The sequence below is a fragment of the Megalops cyprinoides genome, chromosome 3 (genome assembly GCF_013368585.1).
Source record: "Megalops cyprinoides isolate fMegCyp1 chromosome 3, fMegCyp1.pri, whole genome shotgun sequence".
Classification (NCBI taxonomy): domain Eukaryota; kingdom Metazoa; phylum Chordata; class Actinopteri; order Elopiformes; family Megalopidae; genus Megalops; species Megalops cyprinoides.
In genome coordinates this window covers 48,204,607-48,222,566 of record NC_050585.1, presented here as the reverse complement: position 1 = coordinate 48,222,566, position 17,960 = coordinate 48,204,607, and the positions used below count along the sequence as shown (strand labels likewise).

Below are 17,960 nucleotides of genomic sequence, written 5' to 3'. Positions count from 1 at the left end.
ACACGTTTGAGTTTCATTCTGAGCTCATCCTTTTGCTGCATACAATATATATATATATATTTTTTTATCATTCACACCTTCTCATTAATTCGTAACGCTTTGTTCATTCAAATTTACCATCAAGCCAGCCCCCTTCTCTCTCTCTCTCCCTCTCTCTCTCTCTCTCTCTCTCTCTCTCTCTCGCTCTCTCTCTCTCTCTCTCTCCATCCGTGTGTGTTTTTTTTCTCTTGGCTTTACTGCACCTGCTGTCGAGGCAGCACAAAGACGCATGTCAAACCGTGGCCCGTGGCAGGAAACAGACCCACGGGGTTTCGCGCGTTGATCGTTGATATAAATGACAAACCAGTTTCCGAGTGAACTTTATTGACGTCAGTTTGGTTTTGAGACGTAGGAACTGAGGGGAGACAGGAACAGAAAAGAGACGCTTGTTTGTGATCAACCTTTTGTTGGTTCCTTCGTCTGTAAGGGAATCAGACTGGCAAACTGATGAGCGGAGCATCGTTTTAGCGGTAAAGCAACGGTTCGTCTTAACCGTTTTACACATTTAGCCACAAGAAGATAAGAAGGTGAGTTACTATTGTGATACTGTAATTTATCAGTTACAGCAAACGTTACAAGCTGCGCACCTCATCCGCTGTACAAGACCAACTGATAAGCTAACTGTGCATTGGTGATAAAATTAAGCGATATAAATCGTTGCTTTATTCGAGTAAAATGATTGTGTACATGCATATACTGTATTACATTTCCTTGTGGGAGGTGAACAAGTGTAGAAATATATTTGCAAATCTCTGTCACTGTCGGATAAAATTGGCTCAAATGAACTTATATTTCTCTCTGTCATTTCCCTGCTGGTATCTTAAAACGAGTCTACCCTAGATCATCACGAAATGAGCTTCTTAATAGCTTACAATTTTAACGGATTCATTTAGTTTTGTGCAAAGTGTTTCCGTGTCAGAACGGCGAAGATATTAAACACAACCAGGATAAAGAATACAACAAAAATTCCCTCATTAGCTTTGGTGCTTCCTGTATTGGCAGCATTTTCTTTTAGTTTATAATTAGGTAAACAGTCAAAATGTACAGTATATGAACTAACATGAAAGTGAAAACCCCACTGTGGTCCATCAAGCGCATGGACCGTCCATCCCTGCGCAAATACGTAGCCTTGCAATGTACAGCTTAGAGCGGAGGAGAGCAAGGAAAGGAACCTGGAGGCATATGTTGGGTGTGACTGATGGCACTTGCAGCTTTTTGGTGTCTCAGGCCTCACAAAGCCCCTGGTGAGAGGGTTTAAAATCTGGCAGAGAGAAAGAATGCTTGAGCAAAAAAAAAAAGCAAGAAAAAGAAATGCGATCAGGTCAGCCGGCCTGACTAGTTTGTCACACTGTGCTTCAACCACAAAGCCACAGGTTCAGTGGTCTTGTGGCGAGCGTGTCCGTCCTGACTCAGGAAGTAGCGTGGGCTTAATTTCCACCCCAGTCATTGCAAAGACTTCAAAAATACCTACTGCCTCTTGCCTTCACAAGCAGCGTTAAAAGAGACGGAGATGGCGGTCCAGAGGGGCTCCGACCCTGCAACCCGCTCAGCTTAGATGTGGCTCCTTATTTATTGTGCTCGTAGGGGTTGTTAGGAGGACATCAGCTCAGGGAAGGGTCCCTCCTCCTACCTGTCATCAGCTGCACCCTGCTGTGACACCCTGTGGAGTACAGGCAGTGTGCCACGCTGCAGCTTCAAGGCTGCTTTTTGGAATGGAAAGGGAATTCTACAGCGACGGCCGGAGTTCATCTTACCTCACACTTGGAGTTCCCCTCTTGTTGTTTGTGTAGCTGTTTCTACAAAGCTTTCCATTTCTTTTCTGCTAAACACTCAGCTGGCTTGTATTCTTGCGCGCTTCATAATCGTACAAACAAGATAAAAACACTAGTAATTGTCATCAGAATTTGTGCGATTTTATTTTCTTCGATTATCGAAAAAGCATTTAACATTTAGCAGGTGGAGTGCATCACATAAGGAATAGGTTGATTAACACAAAATCCCTCATTTGCATACACATGCAAGTACAGGCAGATGTTCAACATAAAAGGACACATGGTATGTGCACACTGTCTGCTATGATGTAATTCTTAACACATCATTTCTGCACCATTGTAGCAACATTGTTATGTTACTACAATGTTACTGAAATGTTGAGCGAGAGTTATAGTTCAGCCAGGACAACAGGACACTAGGGGTGAACCTGGAGGTGGCTGTGTGGCGTAATGGTAAGGAGCAGGGCTTATAACCGAAAGGTTGCTGGTTTGATTCCCCGCTGGGGCCCTGCCATTGTACTCTTGGGTAAGGCACTTAACCCAAAATTGCCTCAATGAATATGCAGCTGTATAAATGGGTAATATGTAAAAAAAATGTAACCTATGTAAGTCACTCTGGATAAAAGTGGCTAAATGACAGTAATGCAATGTGCTAAGTTGCTCTATATTTCCTTGTGTAGCTGTACCAGGAGAGATGGACTGGAGAAGCTGATCCATACGAATTCATGATTCAAGAAGGAGGAAAGCTGGGCTTTCATCAGTTCCCCTTTTTTCATGTTTCCTTCAGGATAATCTGAGATCTTCCAACCAATTTCCCCACCAGAGATGCAAGACTGTTGATCACACAAGGAAAAGTGTCAGTTACCGAAACTCCAATGATATTGTGGCTGGCAGCCAATCTCTGTGTGAAGAATCCGGTCTTAATTTTGTAGCTGATATATAGACCAGCATGCTGGATTCCTGATGCTCCAACCCGTGCCCTTGATGGGATTCCAAAATCTCTGCTGTTATTGTCCTAATGCCTCTCTGGTAGTTTATGTATGATTTTTTTCCTGATTGGAAACTGATCGTTCCTTTTGCCCATACTAACTACTGTCCACCTGGAGGTGAAAGGAAAGGAGGTAAGAGTGAAGGGAGTGAGGAAAGGGGAATACTGAGAAGGCAGAGGAGGCACACGAAGTGGGACATACAGTGCCATGCAGTCAGACGACCTCTTTGTCCGCAAGTTCCGCCGGCAGAGCCCGCGGCCTCCCCTGGCGGCGGTCGGCTTCGACCCCATGCGGGAGCAGGGGGTGCGGGAGTGGCCCCCCAGGAGGGATGGGGAGGAGGACGGGGCGGAGAGCCTGACCCCGAGCCGGGCGGGGCTGAAGCTGCGCCCCGTGGGGCGGAGCCACATCATGCAGAGGAGCAACAGCGACGTCACGCTGGGCGATGTGGACTCTTCTGGAAAGGGGCTGGGAAACGCTGCCTGGGCGGGGGGGCAGAGGGTGGGTTTGGGGGGCAAAGCGGGCCCGGGCGACTCCGGGGTGGCGCTGCGTAGGGAGTACGGCAGTCTGTCCTCGTTGGAGAAACAGATGCAGCCCCAGGCGCCGATCAGCGAGGACCAGGCCCCCCTCAGCCCTGCCGCCCTCCGCTTCAAGGACCCCTTCCTGCTGCTGGGCCTGCCTGCCGAGGAGCCCAATCCCGACAACTTCTTCCGCACCCTGTCCATGCCAGCAGGGGACTCCCCGAAGATGGCCAGACTCCCCAAGCCGGAGCTGCCGAACAAGAAGGCCAAGCTCAACCATGCCCAGCTGTCTCAGCCGGGCTGCTGCGATGGAGCGGGGGCCGGTGCCTTGGTGCGAAACCTCGCCCACTACGACGTGCAGAGCATGCTGTTCAACCTGATGGAGGCGGCCTCCAACCGGGACAGCATCGGCCGCAAGAAGAACATCACCTCCGGGGCTTCGGCCGCCTCCCAGGGCCCCCAGCCGGCCTCACCCTCCCAGGCTGGGACCAGGGGGGCCGGCACCGAGGAGCCCGAGCAGTCCCCGCTGCTGCTGGACGAGGGGGACGGCAAAGACACCGACATGCTGCTGAGCTGCCCCCACTTCCGAAACGAGACAGGGGGCGAGGAGCGGCCGGGGCTGGGGCAGACGAGGGGGCCGGGGGGGGTGCTTCTGAGCCTGCAGAGCCCCAACGACGCCGTCTCCGTGCTGGAGGAGCCGCGTGAGAGCAAGCAGCAGGGCAAGAGCAACTACTACATCGAATTCGCAGACCTGGGGGCCCAGTACTACCGCAAGTACTTCTACAAGAACGGTCAGTGTCTGTGCTCGTGTGTGTTAAAGTGCCCCTGTGTCTTACTCTGTGTGTGGAGCTCTCTAATTGACTCTGTCTGGGTACTCTGTGCCTGTCCAATGATGGGCCCCGTTTTTGTGTGCATTGTGGCTAATTTTGAATGCTTCATGTCTGTCAGTCTGCGTGTGGTTTGGTGGTATGTGGTACGGGGTATATTTATAAGCGTGCCCTGTTAAAGGAGCGTACCTTCTGTGACTTTCCGTCAGTGGAAAATAGTTTGTGAGATACGCGAGTTCTCACAGTTACTGCGGGGGGTAATGCTGGGGTCTTTGTGTTCATGTCCAACCTCAAGAGCACCAGAACTTCTTCGGCATAGACGACCGCTTCGGTCCGTTGGCGGTCAGCTTCCGTCGGGAGGAGAAGGAAGGCTGCAGCGGTGCCCAGTACAACTACAGGATCATTTTCCGCACCACTGAGGTGAGCCCACACAAAGCAGACATGCCCATACCGCCTATCCTCCAATCGGCTCCCGCTTCACTGGTGCACTTTTTGACTTGTCAGGTGAAAAATGGCCATCTGGTGCATGTGAGTGTATCAGAGTGTTACATTTGTTTTGCTACAGCATGTGCGTAGGGATTGTTGCAGTGAGGCTAGACTAATGTATACCTGCTGATTTGAAACAGGGTTGCTTAAAGGGCAAATAGCATTAAAAATATGCAGTGACTTTTATACACTTCCTGTAGCAACAGTGATGTTCAGAAAGAATGTACTGGGGATTGTAGAAACAGTGGACGTGCAGATTTTCACACAGCGGTGAGAAAAGGCCACTCACCATTGGTCTGCTTCCCTTTGAACCTAGCTGAGGACGCTGAGAGGCTCCCTGCTGGAGGAGTCTGTGCCCTCGGCTGCCCGCCACACCACCCCCCGCGGCATCTCGCCCAGGAAGCTGCTGGAGTTCGTCATGCCAGAGCTGAACCTGCACTGCCTCCGCCTGGCCTCCAACTCTCCCAAAGTCCGGGACACTCTGCTGAAGCTGGACGAACAGGGGGTGAGTCGCCCGGGGAGAGGTCTGGGAAGGGGGGGGGGGGGCAAAAGGGGGAAAAGGCAGTCAAATGCAATAGGAAGCAGTTCTCTGTGTGGTGAAGCTGAGTTGAGTCAGTGTTGAGTGTGTGTGTGTGCGTTTTTTTTTAACCTGGGACTTCCCAACTGCGCTCACCAACATGCAGAATGATACTAATAACGCTAACAGCCGCAGTGAGAGCGGGACAGTAACGTCGACCCTCCCTCCAGCTGAATTTCCAGCGGAAGGTGGGGGTGATGTACTGCAGGGCCGGCCAGAGCTCAGAGGAGGACATGTACAACAATGAAAGCGCGGGGCCGGCTTTCGACGAGTTCCTGGACCTGCTCGGGGATCGGGTTCGCCTCCTGGGATTCGACAAATACAGGGCACAGCTGGACAACAAGAGTGAGTCCCCTTACACACCCCGTCGAACACTGTCTCCTTCCCTCAGGGTGTGTGTGAAGTCATGTAACTCACCTCTTCTGTATCCCTGCAGCGGACTCCACCGGGACCCATTCCCTCTACACACGATACCAGGACTACGAGATCATGTTCCATGTGTCCACCATGCTGCCCTATACTGCCAACAACACACAGCAAGTATGTAAAGTGTCTGCTCCAGCGAGAGGCTCTGATTGACACCGTGTTGAGTGGTGGTCAGGATATGGAACTGGCTGGAAGTGTCTAGGTTCAACTGAAGGATGATATTACTGATGTGTCTGAACTGAAGAAATCTTAAACCCCCCTGTCTCTCTCCCCCTCTCTCCCTCTCTCTCCCTCTCCTCTTGGCAGTTACTGAGGAAGAGACACATCGGCAACGATATCGTGACAATCGTTTTCCAGGAGCCAGGAGCTTTGCCGTTCACTCCCAAAGTCATCCGCTCTCATTTCCAGCATGTTTTCATCGTGGTCCAAGTCCATCACCCCTGCACTGACCACACCTACTATAGGTAAAGGTCACCCAGCCCCTGCTACCCACCCTGTGGAGGAAGTTTTTTTCTGAATTAGTCCTGTTTTGAATATTCTGGCCATTATTGGGATGTGCATGGTGACACCTCAAAGCCTTTTTTATACTGTTGCCCTGAACTGGTTTTCTGAAACAGTGTTCTTCCAAGAACTTCATAAAAAGCAATCAATTGCATTCTTAGTCAAACTAAATTCTTACATTTTATGAAATGAAATGTGAAATATGAAACATGAAATGTGAAATATGAAAACTGAAAATATGAAAATGCGAAGATTGAAAACTGAAAATTGAAAATATGAAATATTTTCAAATTTCTCTAAGTTTGGTGAAGAAAAAGCACTCTGGCAACTCTTCTCTCAGATGAGGAAGACCCCACCGGTTTGCACACCGGTGCACACACTTTTTTAACATCAGTTGTCATGTTAGCTTATTCCCCGTTGCTGTCGCACTGTACCCCAGGGTGGCGGTGACACGCTCCATGGACATCCCGCTGTTTGGGCCTCTGTTCCCCAAGGGGGCTCGCTTCCCCCGCTCTCCAGCCTTCCGGGACTTCCTGCTGGCCAAGGCGGTGAACGCGGAGAATGCGGCGGAGAAGTCGGAGAAGTTCCGCTCCATGGCCACGCGTACGCGGCAGGAGTACCTGAAGGACCTGGCGAAGAACTACGTCACCACCACCCCCATCGAGTCCTCCACCAAGTTCCAGCTGCCCTCACTGGGCGGTAAGCGCAAGGACAAGCTGAAGGGGACCAAGGGGGCGGAGCTGCACAGCGCGGGGGCCCTGGTGTGGGCGGTGACCGCCACGGGGGACGGCGCCGGCGAGCAGAAGCTGCCCTGCCTGCTGGCCATCTCGGCCGAGTCCGTGGTGCTGATCGAGAGGTGCAGTCGCAAGGTGGTGTTCAACTGCTGCTGCCGCGACGTGATTGGCTGGAAGGCTGGGCTGGACGGCGGGACCAGGGGCGGGCCTTCCTTGGATGTCTTCTACGAGAGGGGGCAGTCCGTGTCCGTCAGCATGCCTGACGGCCAGGCGGACGACATCAGAGAGATAGTGCAAAGGCTTGAGGTGAGCAAAAATGATCTTCTTCCTTCCTTTTTTCATACCTGTCAACACCCACATGCGCCAGACAGTAGCAGCACCTTTGTAGCATATCATTACATTACAATATTGGCATTTAGCAGACACTCTTATCCAGTGACTTACTTAGGTTACAAATTTTTACATGCGATCTAACTATACAGCTGGATACTTACGGGGGCAATTCTGGGTTACATACCTTGCCCAAGAGTACAACAGCAGTGTGCCAGTGGGGAATGGAACTAGCAACCTAGAGTCCTGCTCCTTAACCACTATGCTACACTTCCACCCCATCACGCAAAGCTGTAGACAGGACTGGATCTGGCTCTCTTAAACGGAGGTTGAGTAGAACTGAGCCTGGATGTAACTGCCTGGCTATAAATCCTGTACTGAAGTGCTGCATTTATTTTCAGTGCTGTGTCTTTGTCTCTTCCCTGATGTAACTCTGTAGTTGCCTCTCTCTCTCTCTCTCTCTCTCTCTCTTTCTCTCTCTCTCTCTCTCTCTCTCTCTCTCTCTCTCTCTCTCTCTCCCTCTCCCTCTCTGTCTCTCTCTCTCCCTCTCACTCTCTCCCTCTCTTTCCCTCTCTCTCTCTCTCTCTCTCTGTCTCTCTCTCTCCCTCTCCTTCTCTGTCTCTCTCCCTCTCTCTCTCTCTCTCTCTTTCCCCCTCTCTCCCTCTCTCTCTCGCTGTCTCCCTCTCCCTCCTGCAGCTGGAGACACGGGGATGCGAGGCCCGGGAGGTGACCCCTCTGCGTAACGGGGTTGGGCAGCCGGGCTTCCTGCTGAGCGAGGAGGGCTTCGTGGTGGAGCTCCAGCCCTTCGGCTACGCGGAGAGTGGGGGTCTGCAGCTGTGGGCCCGGGTGGTGCGGCTCTGCGGTCAGCCCCTGGTGTCCCTGGACCTGAACGAGAGGGCCAACCTGATGCGCACCGCGCCCAGGATCCACCTCACCGTCATCCCCCCGGACGAGAACGGCAAGCCCCGCAGGTGAGGAGACGGGAGAAGAGGACAGAGGGGATGAAGTCTTAAATGTGTTTCATGCAGTAAATATAGCTCATAAGTTTCACAAGTTTCTTATTTTGCTTTTGATTCTACTGACCGGTGGGAGGCTCCCGGTTGTTCCCTTGCTGATTTCAATAGTTTTCATTTATTTAAGAACGCATTTTCGATGCACTGTTGCTGTGCAGGGCAGTTAGTAACACAGAGTTATACTTTAGAATGCACATGCACTAGAATCTGTAGCAACAGTTTACTCAGCTGTTTACGCAACGGTTAAGTTGTGGACAGTGTTTGTTTTATGTTCTGTGGCTTCTAAGTCCAACAGAAAAGTATGACTCTATATATCTATCAAAATTTGGGAAAGATTGCATTCCATTCTGCTCATGTTTTTTAAACATCATCTGAAAATGTTGTGATAATCACAGTGGCGGCGGGTGAGCTGGAAACAGGGGAAACCCGAACACTACCTTTAAATCTATCATCACTTTCATCCTGTTCCCCTTTATCCTCCTTGATTAACAATAATACAAATAATTCACAGAATACTCGAAACCAATTGCATAATTAGAATAAATAATTATGCTCGTGAAACAACGCAGATTGTCTGAAATTTGTGTGCTATTGTGAAAGCTACAGCATGAGATTGTTTAATTAACAAGGATGGCAATTTGAATAATTAAGAGGCAAGTACTCCCAAAGCTTTCTCTTAAATGTTTCACGTTCTTGCGTTACAAAATTCAAATGACAAAACAGCTAAATTTAGTTAAATCGATTTAAATTACTGAGAATAAACTTTTAGGTTAGGTTGAGTGCAATCGACAATAACGTTTAGAGCACAGACCTCACAAAAGCTGTGATGTGTCATGAGCATTCAACGTAATTTAAATCAATAAATGCCATCCTTGTTAATCTCTTTTTCCTTTGCTTACAACACTGTGTCAGTTCCTATGCTCTGTGTCATTTCCCACACTCTCAGTTCTGTCATTCTGTGTCAGCTTCGTCACCCTGTGTCAGTTCTGTCACTCTGTGTCAGTTCCGTCACCCTGTGTCAGTTCCCACACCCTGTGTCAGTTCTGTCACTCTGTGTCAGTTGCCACACCCTGTGTCTGTTCCGTGACCCTGTGTCAGTTCCCATACTCTGTGTCAGTTCCGTCACCCTGTGTCAGTTCCGTCACTCTGTGTCAGTTGCCACACCCTGTGTCTGTTCCGTGACCCTGTGTCAGTTCCCACACTCTGTGTCAGTTCCATCACCCTGTGTCAGTTCCCACACTCTGTGTCAGTTCCATCACTCTGTGTCAGTTGCCACACCCTGTGTCTGTTCCGTGACCCTGTGTCAGTTCCCATACTCTGTGTCAGTTCCCACACTCTGTGTCAGTTCCATCACTCTGTGTCAGTTCCTACACCCTGTGTCAGTTCCCATACTCTGTGTCAGTTCCCACACTCTGTGTCAGTTCCATCACTCTGTGTCAGTTCCTACACCCTGTGTCAGTTCCCATACTCTGTGTCAGTTCCCACACTCTGTGTCAGTTCCATCACTCTGTGTCAGTTCCTACACCCTGTGTCAGTTCCCATACTCTGTGTCAGTTCCCACACTCTGTGTCAGTTCCATCACTCTGTGTCAGTTCCTACACCCTGTGTCAGTTCCCATACTCTGTGTCAGTTCCCATACTCTGTGTCAGTTCCATCACTCTGTGTCAGTTCCCACACCCTGTGTCAGTTCCCATACTCTGTGTCAGTTCAAACACCCTGTGTCAGTTCCCACACCCTGTGTCAGTTGCCACACCCTGTGTCAGTTGCCACACCCTGTGTCAGTTCCGTCACTCTGTGTCAGTTCTGTAACTCTGTGTCACCCCTGACGTTCTGTCAGCTCTGGGTGTCTGTTGTCGGCGCTGACACCCCTGTGCCTGCCCTGGTTCTTTTTGTTCCAGGAGCTATTCGGAGCTGTACCAGAGAGCCATCCAGGATGTGGAGTGCAAGGCGGGGGAGGGGCCGCCCGGCGAGGCCTGGGTGATTGATGAGAGGGAGGAAGAGCGTGAGGCGGAGAGGGAGAGGAAGCAGGGCGAGGAGAGCAAGGAGGCCGAGCCGGTGGGAAACGGAAAAACGAGATCGGGAGAGGGGTGCGACGGCTCTCTCCTCTCCCCCTCGAAAGTACCGCTTCTGCGAGCTGCCTCCCTCCAGGACAGCACTCCGGCGCAGCCCCCCAAATTCGCTCCCTCACTGACGCGCTGCTACTCCCTGGAGAAGCATCCGCCCTGTCAGGACTCCTGTGATGGGTAAACATTCCCTCCGTGTCCAGTACCGTGCCTGCGTAAATTCACGCCTGGACGCTTTACGCTGTAAAAGAATGCAGATGCGCAGTCTTCTGTTCTCAAATTCGGTTCAGATGAGGATGTGGTTTGATCGCTGTTGACACATTTTATATTTCCGAATGTGGCTTTCTTAAGACTGCTATCTGACCCAGACTCTGATAAATGCTAATGTGCTGTCCTGTCACGCTATGTGCAGTTCTGTATGACCTGTGGTCACGTTTTGGTCGGGGTGCTCCTTCCAACTCAACGCTTCTGGTCCTGGTTGAACAGCCATCTCCTTCAAGCTGAATCCACCCTCTCCTTATCTACCTCCTCTCTCTCTCTGGCAGGCATGTGTATGACAACATTTGGGTTTCTGCGGACAGACATGTCTATGAGAACGTGGGGGAGCTGAGGAATGCCACGCCTGACCTCATCCTGGCTGTCAATCCCAGAATCCCCCTGGAGGAGGAGGAGGAGGAGCTACAGAAACAGGTGAGTCCACACCTTTCTCTTTTATACCTCCATAAGGCTTTGTCTCTGGAAAGCCGTACGGCAACCATTCCAGTGATACCAATGGTCACTTGATTTTAGTTAAAGGAACGTCCCATTACACAAACGTCAGCCTCGGGTGCAATTAGAGTGATCACAGTATACAAATCTCAAAAATAATAAATAATAAAAAAAATCGAATGAATAAATGTTTGAAAACTGAACATGTGTGTCCCTGCAGTTTGCGGGGGTGGAGCTAAGTGAGGAACAGCCCTCAGCCAGTGACTCCTCCCAGCACGGGACCCAGCCTGAATGTGTGGACAGCGTGGATCGCAGCTCCCGAGCCCTCAGCCTGCAAAAGTCCATCAGCAAGAGTACGTACCAGCGTCTCCCACCCTCCCAACATGTGCCAGCTCTGTTCTGCTGTGTCCTCAGTGTCTCCAAGCATCTCATTAATGTCCCAGCGTGTATTAAATGTCTCTCGGCCTCCCCATCATCTCCAGGCTTCTCAGACTTGCAAAAAGCAAGTGGCGATGTCAGCAATTAATTGGGACGTTTGGATACAGTTTGAAAAGTGGAGTAGTTTTTATGTTATTGCCACATGCTGTCAGTAGATCTGTGAAGAGATCCACTCCTTGTGGTCCCTCACAGTAAGCAATGACAATCAAACCTATAACAACAGCCAATGACAGCGTTTACTTAGGAATGACAGTGCTTTTAAGAGTAGCATTGAAGGCAGGGGTATAAAGTTGTCACCAGAGTGGTTGATGAAATGCTGAAAGTGAGTGCATATATGGGACTGGATCTAAGTAGTAAATACAGTAAATTAGTCACAAATTTCATTACAGTCGTTGTCCTGCTGTCAGTCCAAACCCTCTCTCAGCTAAAAATGCAGCATTACCTCCTCCCTCCTCCCACATCCCTCCCCCCTCCCTCTCTCCTCCTCACCACCTCTCTTCTACTTCAAAAGCCAGATGTCTTCCCCCCCACCCCCCACCCCCCTTGGCCCCAGTCAGACTGAAAGAGAGGCAGATGGGGGTGGCTTTAGACTGCCCAAAAGCAAGAAGCCTGTTTGACCATCTGCTCTCTCTTTCTCTTACTGCACTTGCTGAGCTTTTTGTGAGAACAACCGTACTCTGTCACTTAGCACATACTTGAACTTTTCTGGTGTTAAGTATTCACACTCCTCCACTTGCAGTCGTAAGTACCCTCCACACTATATTAGCTTTCCTGGAACCCTAAGTGTTTTTACCTGGCATCTGAACTCTGATAACATCCATCATGTAGATTATCTTTGGATTCTCATGGGTGTTACTTTGCCTAGGTAAGAGGGTTTCTGTCGTGCTACTTTCACCATGTGAAACTGCAGAGATGTACAGTTTTTCAGAATATTGTGAGCAGCTAATTTAATTGCAAAAGTTATTTGATTCCTGTCATTTTCTTTATTTATGACCATCACCAGCATTAACGTGCAGTTGCCTTTTAAACGCGCTGATATGTTTAAAGTCTGTTTTCAGAGGTACACACACCTGCAGCTAATTTCTGAAGGTTGCTGCACTGTAGATCACATTAATTGCTGAAAACAAGATATATTCAGCAGTACACAGCTGCAGATTGGACTTCTTTACATCTTCAATGAGGTTTCTGAGCGGAAAGCAAGCTTCAGTGAGTACTACATGCAAACAGTAAAGTGAAAGTGAATTTGGCAACTGTTGTGATCTAAGAGATTGTGTTGCATTCATTATCAAAATTCAGAGCAAAGCAAGCTAGTTTTATCATGTTGTTGAGGGTGAAAAGTGGTTTCAGGTGGTTTAAGCGCTTGTCAAATGTAAATAAACTTGAAAAAGTTGATGTAGTTATGATCTGACTCAACTTCCAGCTGAAGGGATAACACCTGATAAAAACCAGAGACGGACGAGTGTGTGCCGTAGCTGGTTTTCGGTCGTGCGCAGTAGATGTAGGTCAACAGAACAGAGTTCAGAGGTGTGAGTGAGCGTGTGAGTATCCACTGCAGAGCGTGATGACACACGTGGCAACAGATGCGGTTTGAAGCGTTTCCTACCCCTGTTTTTTGCAAATTGCAGGAAATGAAACCGAAAACCTCGGGTGGTTTCCTGAGATACGCTGAAAAATTGGTTGATAAAACAGCCGGTAAAATGGTCGAAGGTGTATTGCCGAGAATATTGCTCTGTAGGGGACTACAGTTACTGTGTGGCTAAACAGACGTTAAATATGCCTGGACGTCAGGAGAGCCAGGCCAGGTGTGAATGTCACGTCATTCAGAGGGTTTTGACCGCTTTCAGTTCCTGTACTGACACTGTGATGTGTAGTGCCCTCTGGTGGATATATTATGTTACAGCTAAACCTTTAAATTCTTAAGATCCATATTGACTGACTGACTGTCACTTCATTGTACAGCCGATAGTATTTGTCTCTCATCAACTACAAAAGAATTTAATGTCCAAAAAATAAGAAGTACCTATTGATATGGTCAAGGTATTTTGTGGTGATTTTTTTGTATTGTTAATAACAACAACAGCAGCGTAGCAGTCACTGTCACCATTGCGACCCTTTAATTCTTAATTAACCGCAATGATTAATCCTCTCGTTAATCCGTCTCAGTCCTGTCAGAGACTCCAGAGCCGACCGAGGAAGAGTGGCAGTCCATCGCCGCGCTAGATGCCGCCTGCCGCAGCATCCTGGCGGCCCTGTCACGGGAAGGTGAGGGCTCGGCTCAACCTTTAAAGATTTCGGTGGCACCGTCTTCACAGAGTTAATTCAAGCAGTTCAGGATTCATTTGTCCTGAATTTGTTCATTGTTCATTGTTGCTGGTGTGTTGGATATAAGTAGGTCTACATCAGGCACACCAGTATGGACAAGGTGACTGAGTATATCTTCATGTATTGTAGCATAGTGGCTTTGTAGCATGGTGGTTAAGGGGGCTGGACTGGTAACCGAAAGTTTGCCGGTTCGATTCCTCACTGGGGCGCTGCTGCACCCTTGGGCAAGGTACTTAAACCAAAACTGCCTCAGTAAATAAGTATATATGGGTAGCATTGTAAGAAAAGCTGTAATTGATTTTAGTCACTCTGGATAAGAGCTTCTGCTAAATGCCAATAATGTAATGTAATGTAAATAAGGGTGACGTCCCAGTTATGCTGGTATGAACAGGATACAGCCGTGAGATTTTAAAGTTCCTGTTGTGGGGTGTGAATAATATGGAATGAAAGAATGAGTAAGAAAGCTGATGTTGGTTACAGACCTTAAGTCTGGAGGTGGACCAGAGGCTTCTTCAGACTGCTCCTCTACGATGGAAAAGGCAGACTTCAAAGAGAGGTGGGCTTCTGAAAACAACTCTGCAACACTGTATCCATTAAACACACTCACTACAAACACTTCTCCGCACTATTCAACGGCCGGTTCCAGTATTTCTGTGTCCCACTCTGGTGCCGGGTGTGTTGTACTTTGGCAAAGCTTTCTCTGTCTCTCACTTGCCTACTTTCCTACTTTCCTATCTCTCCCTCTCTCTCTATCTCTCCCTCTCTCTCTCTCTCTCTCTCTCTCTCTCTCTCTCTCCCTCACTCTCTCTCTCTCTAGCTCTGATTCTGACTCAAAGCCACTGGTCCTTTCTCAATGTCTCCCTTGTTCTGCAGCGATTCTTCCATCCATCTGGAGGAGAAGGTGTCCCAGCTGGAATCCATGTTGAAGAAGCTGCAGGACGACCTGCAAAAGGTACTACCCCTTCAGATGGTCCACAGCCCTTCCCCAGACCCCTCCCACAGCATTTTACCCACTCAGTGACATCCCCCCCCCCCCCCCCCCCCCAATAATCCCCTGTCCTCACTACCACCACCCAATCCTGCCCCTCTCCCTCTAACCCCCCTGCCCCCTGTGACAAATTTGGAAGCTACCTCAGACAGGCAGCAAGAGGGAGCTGGAGCAGAGATTACAGTACAGAGAACAGCATCTCTATGGCTAGGCCAGCCAAGCTCCCTCTCTTAACACTATCTGACCAATAGCAGAAGAGGAAAGCTTGGCATGAGATTTGTACCCCCTTAACATGTGCAGTACTGTGTACTGAGATCTTTGGACACAAACAGACCAAGGCAACTCGAGGAAGCTTGTATACATGCAAGGAGAAGAACAAAACAAAATGCAAAGACAACGTTGGCCTGCATTCCTTCTGGATGAAGAAGTACAAACAAAGACCCTGCAACCAAAATAGAGACAAAGACAAGCGTTTGGTAGACCGCTCTGACAGCAAAAGCCATGGTGCCAAGAGCCAAGAGCGTTACACAGAACCCAGTTGTTATCACGCAATGCCAACGCCAAAACACACTATTCTAAAGGACAGGGCAATGCTGAAACCTTCCTTCCCCCGAGTGGGAGGGGGTTCTGCCCTTAAGGAGTCAAAGGTTCACCTGGGACAGTTGTGTCTTTTTCCGGAGCCAACCGTTAACGGCCATCAGGATAGCGTTTGTGGTGTGAAACGGAAACTAACCAGCAGGGATGGAGGGAGCTGCCACAATGTGAAAGAAGAAAAAGGGTTAGATGTTTCATCTCTCCGCTCCCTCGTCCAGTCAAATGAGGCGTGGTCCCACACCTGACTGCTTTTGAAAGCTCAAACAGGTCGTTTGCAAGCGGCCTGACCCGCAGTAGCCTCATGTCACTCCCCTTTACTCTGAGTCTCTGTTAGCCTGAAAGCCACCGCCGACCAACCACGTTGTGGCAAAACATGATCTGCAGACAGCCAGCAAGAAATAAGACAAGCAGTTAGGGCAAGAACTGTCAACCATACTATGCCTGCAGCAAGTCCGAGTCATTCTCTGCTCTTCACTCACCCATTAACACAGTATTATCATCAATCTACAAAAACAAAAGGCCTGACCTCTCTTCTCCCCTTGGCTGCAATAAGCAATAAGACACAAGGCAATAGACCTGCACACTCCAGTCACACTGGAGACAGATAAGTTTTCCCATTCAACTCATTCAGCGCTGCACGCACTGCACGATTTGCTCTGTAATATCCGTGGGACACACAGAGAAAACGACAGAGTGACAAAGTATAGAAGAGACAGAATAATGCAACTATTCTACTAACATTCGACCAAATCTAACGACAATAAGTGCGTGCTGACTCACCAGACTGGTTTATTACAGGTATATTTGGCAGGTATGATGTGAGTTGTTTTTTTTTTTTTTTTTTTTATTATTATATTATTCAGTGGGAGGGTGTGAGTCACCACGAGTTGCACCTTTTAGGTTTGAAGTGTTTGTTTTCTGCAAAGCTCTGTACGTGCACCTCATCTGCTGAGGTCTAAAGAGGTGAAGAGTGTGTGAATGGCCATTTTAACTGCATGTCATGCGGCGCTCTCATGGCGTGCGCACAGAGGTTGATGATAATACCAGCCTAACCTCCCCTCATCCATCATTAACTGACTTTTGACAATAATTAACAGTGACGCACAGCCACTCTCCTCCTATCATTCCCACCAGCCTGCATAACATTCTCACCGTACTGCTGCGGCTTCATTAAACCCTTCACTGTCCCCGGTATAGTCCTGGTATAGATGGAATCTTAAAAAATAATAGATCTGTTTTCTCTTCAGGACATGATAATCGTGCTGCAATGTTACAGAAACGTGGAAAGGTGTTAGAAGATCACATGAAGCTTAGTTCTGGAGCACAGCCTGGACACCATGTTGGAGGCAATGTGAATGCAAATGGGGCCCATTCAGTATCACAGCTACTGAATAAGGAGCTTGCAATGCAGTTGGACCCTTTTAGCTTTGATGTACACGCATCACCACAGTCAAAGCTCAAATTGCGTGTACAGTGGGAATAATAATGAACCTAATTTGCTTCTAATGAGAGCAACAGACCTTTAGGAACCCTGGATCAGTAATGCATTGGACCCTTATAAAGATTTTCCTCGTGCGCTTTCAGCAGAGTCCATCCATACCACTACTAAATCTAAAATCTGTGACAGATTTTGTGTTTTATTTCTGTGTCCTGTTTTTTCCATTGTGTTTGTTTCATTTTTCCTGATTGCTGAATCAGAATCGTGCGTGCGTGTGTGTGTGTGTGCGCACGTATGTGTGCGTGTGTGCATGTGTCCGTGTGTGCATGCATGTATGTGTGTGTGTGTGTGTGTGTGTGTGTATGCATGCATATGTAGCTGTTAGTTAGTTAGCTGTTAGCCCCTGATTTTTACGTTGACCGCAGTAGAGAGTCTGACGAACCTCGATGTACACGCGACATTCCCTCCTTCCCGCCCGCCTCACTAACCCGCTCCCTCCCCTTCCTGTCACGGCCGGGGCCAGGAGAAGCAGGACAAGGAGCTGCTGCAGGCGGAAGTTCAGAGCCTCAGGCAGAACAATCAGCGGCTGCAGGAGGAGTCCCAGAGCACCGTGGCCCGCCTCATCAAGGTCACCGAGCTGCTCTGCAATGTCAACAAGCCCTGCTAGCTCCCCTCCGCGCACGCCCCCCCACCCCCCCCCCCCCCCCCCCCCCCCCACACACACACACACGCTGAACCACCGCTCCCTCTGATAAAGGCCGGCCTCCCCGGATCACATGCGGGCTCCCTCCGTTCCGGACACATCAGAACCGGTCCGCAAGCTGGCTGTGCAAGGGGCAAGCACCTGTGCTGCAGACCACAGCGGTGTGGCAATATACAACATGTGTATGAGCTGGACATCACAATGATCTAAAGGTTATGCACCGGTGTTCTCTGTTCTCTTTCCCCAGCCTCAAAGCCCCCACCACAGGTCTTAATCGTCATGTCCCGACTACTGTATTGTTATGAAATCCTTGTTCTGCTTTTCTTTTTTTCCGCAATGTCTGAGGATCAGACAGTAAAGAAAAAAAGTGAGTGGGCCTGATCCAAGGACCCGGAGTCGGACACAGACGTGGTTCACGAAGCTTGAACCCGAGCAGCGGGAACAGATACTGAAATATACTGATACAGAATAATACGGATTTGTTATGACCACGT

At 49.2% G+C, this 17,960-nt stretch overlaps 1 protein-coding gene across 3 annotated transcripts in view; it reads left to right on the top strand.

The window, feature by feature from the left end:
- Positions 1–17,460, top strand: part of LOC118774790 (signal-induced proliferation-associated 1-like protein 2) — a 30,725-nt gene extending 13,265 nt beyond the window's left edge. For 2 of the 3 annotated variants that reach the window (XM_036524286.1, XM_036524287.1), the window contains exons 2-16: positions 2,492–4,109; positions 4,441–4,565; positions 4,948–5,136; positions 5,379–5,553; positions 5,645–5,748; positions 5,941–6,098; positions 6,575–7,175; positions 7,896–8,170; positions 10,111–10,455; positions 10,821–10,965; positions 11,204–11,336; positions 13,585–13,683; positions 14,224–14,299; positions 14,617–14,695; positions 17,287–17,460. In XM_036524286.1, the coding sequence (XP_036380179.1) occupies positions 3,008–4,109; positions 4,441–4,565; positions 4,948–5,136; positions 5,379–5,553; positions 5,645–5,748; positions 5,941–6,098; positions 6,575–7,175; positions 7,896–8,170; positions 10,111–10,455; positions 10,821–10,965; positions 11,204–11,336; positions 13,585–13,683; positions 14,224–14,299; positions 14,617–14,695; positions 17,287–17,430 (3,750 nt within the window). In that variant the 5' untranslated portion in view covers positions 2,492–3,007 and the 3' untranslated portion in view covers positions 17,431–17,460. Of the gene's footprint in view, positions 1–382; positions 567–2,491; positions 4,110–4,440; positions 4,566–4,947; positions 5,137–5,378; positions 5,554–5,644; positions 5,749–5,940; positions 6,099–6,574; positions 7,176–7,895; positions 8,171–10,110; positions 10,456–10,820; positions 10,966–11,203; positions 11,337–13,584; positions 13,684–14,223; positions 14,300–14,616; positions 14,696–17,286 lie in introns of those variants that run through there. The other variant, XM_036524285.1, reaches the window with a different exon arrangement.
- Positions 17,461–17,960: the final 500 nt, after the last annotated feature.